Genomic DNA, 6,080 nt, shown 5'->3' with positions numbered 1-6,080 from the left:
CATGCTTTTTCAGACCCAGGCTAGCTGGTCTTGGTGAATTCCCGAAAGATCATCCCCATTGTCTCAGTGTGTGGGTGTACCCCTTGTGGTCCTGAGTTTCTTGCTCGTGCTCCCTATTATGAAAATTTTCAAACAGACAAAAGTAGACAAAAAAATATCATAATGAATTCTCAGGTTCATTCCCATAGTCCAGCTTTGATAACCATCAATATTGTCATTTTCAGAAAAAAAAATTAAAGTTGATCTTCACCAGTGCTAAGTAAAATCCAGATTCAGGTTCACTAAACATTTCTGGATCTTCAAAACATTCTGTCCTTGCTGGGTGGTGGTGGCCCAGCCTGGTCTACAAAGCAAGTTCTAGGACAGCCAGGGCTACATAGAGAAACTCTGTCTTGAAAAACAAAAAACAAGCCGGGCGGTGGTGGCGCACGCCTTTAATCCCAGCACTCGGGAGGCAGAGGCAGGCGGATCTCTTGTGAGTTTGAGAGCAGCCTGGTCTACAAGAGCTAGTTCCAGGACAGGCTCCAAAACCACAGAGAAACCCTGTCTCGAAAAACCAAAACAACAACAACAACAAAAAAACCCAAAAAACCCACCAAAACTCCAACAAGATCCTATCCTTCCTGGACATGGTGGCACATGCCTGTAATCCCAGCTTCATGGGAGGTTTAGGTGGAGAGCAATACCCTGTCTCAAAAACAAAGAAAGAAAGAAAACCAGAGCACACAGCAGGGCTTTGGAGAAAGTGTAGGCCTTTGCTGCTCCCTCCAGCTGCACCCCTGGTTTTCCTGTTTGGAAAGGTTGCTGCATCTTATAAAGTAATGAGGTCACTGCCTGCATGAAACCATCACCTCCTAAAAGCTCTCCTCCTGATACTGTCATATTAATGATTAAGTCCCATTATGTAAATTTCAGGTGAGACCATCTGTCCTAATTTGCTTTCTATTGCTGTAAGGAAACACCATGACCAAAAGCAATGTGATGAGAAAAAGGTTGATTTCATCCTACAGCTTGTTGCCTGTCATCCAGGGAAGGCAGGGCAGAAACGTGGAGGCAGGAACTGAGGCAGAGTCCTTGGAGGGTGGTAGGAGGCTTTGAAACCCCAAAGTCTGTGCCCAGTGATGCACTCCACTCAGCAGGGCCTCTCCTAAGCCTCCTAAGCCTCCTCAAGTAGTGCAACTAGGGACCATGTGTTCTAATCCTGAGAATATGAGAACATTCATTCAACCACTAAATAGAATAAAGCTGGGTGCTGGTAGTCCAGTTATGGAAGAAACTGAGGCAGGAGGATGACTTGAGCATTGGGATTCTTAACCAGCTAAGCAAGATAGCAAGAGCCTATCTCAGAAATGAAAAGGTAGAATAACTAAATTTAATATCATATAGCCTTCATGGTTGTTTCTTAGATTTACTTGTTCAAATTTGGATACAAATACGCATTTAGTTAATTTGTCTTTTTTTCTTCAGTTTTTCTCCTACCCCCCCCCCCCTTATAATTTATTGGAGAACGTTCCATCATCTAGACTCCTCTGATTGAACCTCTTTGGCATCATTTAACTTGCTCATGTTGCTCTCACCTTTCTGATAAACCAGCAGTTAGAGGTCGATGCTTACTTAATTGGACTCTAGCTTTAATTTGTCTCACAGATGGCTATTATTGCATCGCATCAAAACCCATCACTCATCAGTGGGTCTGTAACGCTCTTCAGGCTGACTCATCAGTGAGACAGTTCCCTTGTGAGCGTTTGCCCTGCTGACTTTAGTCGCCATTGCCTGTTGCTCCTTGCCTAAATCTAGCATCTGTTTTTTTTGGGGGGGGGTTCTTTTTTTTTTTTTTTTTTTTTGGTTTTTTGAGACACAGTTTCTCTGTAGCTTTGGAGCCTGTCCTGAAACTCACTTTGTAATCCAGGCTAGCCTCGAACTCACAGTGATCCACCTGCCTCTGCTTCCCGAGCGCTGGGATTAAAGGCGTGCACCACCACTGCCCGGCTAAATCTAGCGTCTGTAAGGGAGGCCAGAATAACAAGTTTCCGCACGCACCATTCCTTCTACATTGATGGCTCCTATGTGTCTCTGAAAAGCATTTCTGTGTCAGCTTAGTTACTGTGCATGACGTTCATATAGGAAGGCTTGTCCTTGTTGTATAGATGTGTTGTCTTAGTACATCTTTTTTGAGACAGTCTGGCTATGTAGCTTGCTGACCCTAACTTGTCCTCCTTCTGCCTCAGCCTCCCAGTTGCTGAGATTCCAGGCATGCATCACTATGCCTGGCTTAAAGCAAAACTCTCGCATATGATTTGACTTAGCTCAGTGCCAAGTGTAGCCAGCTATGTGCTGTATTTAATACTTGCTTGGTATTTATTGATTTCCAAAGAAAAGTATTAATTGGAAGCTATCTTACAAAATGAGTTGGATAGTCAGGGAGCTATGTTGTTCTTTTTTGCTCTTTTAAATACATGTGTGAATATATATGTCTATGTAAATATGTTTAAAATATACTTAAACTTTTGACTGCTAAAATTTACCCAATAATTTATACTATTGATTCTTTTTATTTTTAAAATAAGATTTTGAATGCATTTTGGATAAACGAAAAAAACCTCTTCCTTATGGAAGCCACAGCCTAACTCCAGGGAAATCACCGGGAATATACTGGGAGTCAAATACTTCAAGAGTTGAGTCAAGGCTTCCACCAGAATCTGAGAGGTAATTTATATGTTAGTTTTAGGGTATTTTTTGAATAGTTATATCTGGCATTATATCATAGCCTCCTGTATTAGGGGTTGGTTTTAGCACCTGCTACTTTCCTTCAGCTGTCCATGGCCAGCAGTCTGTGTAACCAAGTGGTGGCCTGGTCATCCTCAGCCAGGTGTGCATTGTTTTCTTCTCAGCACCCCATGCTTCTCCACTTGGGGGAGCACTTTGCCACCTCTTTCGCATTGCTGCTGTACTCACACATCCAGTTGGACCCCAGCTATGCTGCTTGACTTTATGGGTAAATTCTTTATGGAAGTCTGTTGGACTTCCATAGGTGCCTGTTGGACAAAGAAACTCATGAGTTTTACAAGATGTTTTGTTTTATAGTTTCTTTAAATGAAAAGGTTTGACTTCAGTCACTAATTTCTTAAGTAGAAAAATTATTTGGAGCTGGGTGTGGCGTGTGCCTGTCGTCCCAGCACTTGGGTGGTAGAAGCAAGAGGTAGTTCAAGGCTAGCCTGTATTAGTCACTTTTCCGTTCCATGTGCAAGGCTCCTTAGACAAGGAAGAACTTATTTGGGACTTATGGTTCCAGAGGGAAAAGAGTCTATCGCCATCGAGGCAGGGAAGCATGGCTGCAGGCAGGCATGGCCACTGGGGCAGCTAGCTCACATCCTGAACCACAGGCAGAGATGGGAAGCAAGTTTGGAATGGCATGTGGCTCTTGAAACCTCAGAGTCCACCCCTAGTGACAGACGTTCTCCATCAAGGCCACTCCTCCCCAAGCCTCTCTAAATGCAGTCATCAAATGGGAACTAAATATTCAAGTTTGAGAGACTGGGGACAGTCATTCAAACCACCACAGTGGTGGTGATACTCAGTCTCAGAGAATGAGCAAGATAAAAAAAAACCCTTTTGATTATACTGAGGTATAGTCATTGAGCCTTTGTTAGTGTATATGAATGCATGCATTCTTTTTCCTGACAGCCTTGTAGTTTCTGGTTACTTAAATTCTTATTTTGAGTTTGGAAGTAAGCATTTTTATATTTTGTAGGATTGCTTTAGAATTTTTGGATGTAAGAGCCTTTTGTTCAAACATTCCTCACTTAAAAGGAAAATCTGCTATGAAAAAACGACATCTGGAAATTTTGGGCTATCGTGTTATTCAGGTATGGAACAGTCATGTAATTTATCCTCTCAACAGGCATGGTGGAGTGGGTAGGGCCAGGCGTGTCTACGATCCCAGAGATGGGTGGTCGGCTGCAGGCTCTACCAGCCTAGCTGTGGCATCTATGGTGCCTGTTCTGTATCTAGGTGGTGTCGGCTTCGTGCCCACCTTTCTTCATTTTTTTTTTTAGCACAAAACAATCAACAGCTACAAATACTGGGTGACAGATCATGTACACACTCTTAGCTCATAACCTTAGAGACCAATAAAATAATTTCTGCATTTGATAACATTTTATAAATCTCTGAAGCTATCATTAGAAACCTTATATATGCCCTTATTAAAAGGAGTTAGCTCTGCCCATCATAGGATAGCTCTCTTCCCCTACCCCATACGAAGGAGAGATGAGATGGTCCCACACCTCACCACTGCCGTGGGAGAGCTGGCCCTAATGGCAATGGCATGGATGTAGGGAAGCTGGCTCCACCCCTCGCCTAAGGTTGGTGGCTCCAGTGCCCCCAACTGACCAGCTCAGCTACCACCCAGGACCTGGAGTGCATGAAGGGACTGGTCCTGCAAAATGATAGCCACAGAATCTCCAGGACTGGGACAACAGCAGGATATCTGAGAGGAGTTTTGGTGAGGGTCCAGTGATGATGGCTTACCAGAGGCCAGAGGCCTTGGACCAGCCCAAGGGCTCATTGCAATGAACATTTGTGGGTGGGGCTGATTGGACAAAAGGGTCTACAGTGTGATACACCACAGCTCCCAGTGCCACTAGGACAAATGAAGAGGTGTTGGAGACGCAGGAGAATTGGAGGAGTGAGGTAGTTTTTGTTCATTTTGTTTTGTTTTGCTTTTAATTAATGGGGGTGTAGGGGGTGGTTCTTTTGTGGAGGATGCTGCAGATATGGAAGGACTGGGAAGTGAGCCGTTTGGGTTCATGATGTGAAATTCCCAAAGAATCAATAAATAGATTATAAAAATAATTTCTGCATTTTACAACATTTTATAAATCTCTGAAGCTATCATTAGAAAGCTTATATATCCCCTCACTAGACCAAAAATTTGGAGATCTACCTAATGGTGGGGAAGTCAAATTAAAAACACTCATAGTTGCTTTACAACCTGTATTCAAACGAACGGCTTACTTTGCAGGTCCCTTACGTTGACTGGAACTCTATGGCACTGTCCACACAGGATGCAAGGATGGACTACCTGAGACAACATATATTTGGAACAGCCAAATCATGATTGAGTTTCCATTTAAAACGGCCATGGCATACCACGTCTCTATTTCCTTTACTTAAGTGGTCTGACTCAATTAAACAATGCTAAGTGCAAGTATTCTGAGTTGGGAGCACACCTGATGTATTTGGGATTAACGAGCTCAGCTGTGGTTAGAGCAGATCAAGCGGGAAGTGGTTGGGAGTAAAAAGTCAGAGGAGACAGCAACGTATGACCTCATGGCTCCCCCGGGTGAGACGAGAAGCCAGTGCAAAGCTTTAAGCAAGGAATGCTAATAACAGACACAGTTCATGTTTTTAAAGTATCTTAAGTAGTCCTGGCTGGTCTTAACCTTGTGGCGGTCCTCCTGCCTCTGCTTCTTGAGTGCTGGGATTACAGGTATGTGCCGTCATGTCCAGCTAAGAACTCTTTTCATAAGTGAGTTAATCCCAAAGCTCTGCTGGGAGAGGTAGGAAGTCTGCTGTGGGTTCGAGGCCAGCTTGTGGGACATAGTGAGTTCCAGGCCAGCCTAGGCCATAGTGTGAGACACTGTCTCACAACATCTACCCTAACCACCCCCCCAAATAAAAAAAATTCATAAGGCACAATTTTAAATGTTTCTATTTTTCCTTCATGCATGAATGTGTTTTATTTAGATCAAATCCAAGTCTACCTTTCCCTCCCCTCCCCAGCTCCTTCTGTGTCCCTCTCCCCAATCCCTGCTCTACCTCCATGTTTGTATGTGTAACCTAGTGAATTCATTTAGTGAGGTGCATGCACATGGGTGGAAGGTTGTCCTCCATAGCCTGGCCTGGCCCCAACGAAAGACTTGCTCCCTGCAACTGCTATGTGTGAGCCCCCACTATCCATGCTTGAATGTTGACTAGCTTGATCTCGTGCAGGTCTTGAGTAGGCAACTCTAGCTGCTGAGAGTTCATGGTTACAAGTGCCTGTTACTCCAGAAGACACTGTCTGACTCTTACAGTCT

General features: G+C 43.9%; 1 protein-coding gene across 2 annotated transcripts in view; it reads left to right on the top strand.

Moving 5' to 3' along the window:
* Positions 1–5,700, top strand: part of Fastkd1 (FAST kinase domains 1) — a 24,401-nt gene extending 18,701 nt beyond the window's left edge. For both annotated transcript variants that reach the window (XM_026778758.1, XM_005346523.3), the window contains 3 exons: positions 2,568–2,706; positions 3,752–3,866; positions 5,024–5,700. In XM_026778758.1, coding sequence (XP_026634559.1) covers positions 2,568–2,706; positions 3,752–3,866; positions 5,024–5,119 — 350 coding nt within the window. In that variant the 3' untranslated portion in view covers positions 5,120–5,700. The remainder of the gene's footprint in view (positions 1–2,567; positions 2,707–3,751; positions 3,867–5,023) is intronic.
* The last annotated feature ends 380 nt before the right edge of the window (positions 5,701–6,080 follow it).

Source organism: Microtus ochrogaster, chromosome 4, assembly GCF_000317375.1.
Source record: "Microtus ochrogaster isolate Prairie Vole_2 chromosome 4, MicOch1.0, whole genome shotgun sequence".
Classification (NCBI taxonomy): domain Eukaryota; kingdom Metazoa; phylum Chordata; class Mammalia; order Rodentia; family Cricetidae; genus Microtus; species Microtus ochrogaster.
The sequence above is the reverse complement of the archived record's forward strand: the minus strand, read 5'-3'. Positions and strand labels throughout refer to the sequence as shown.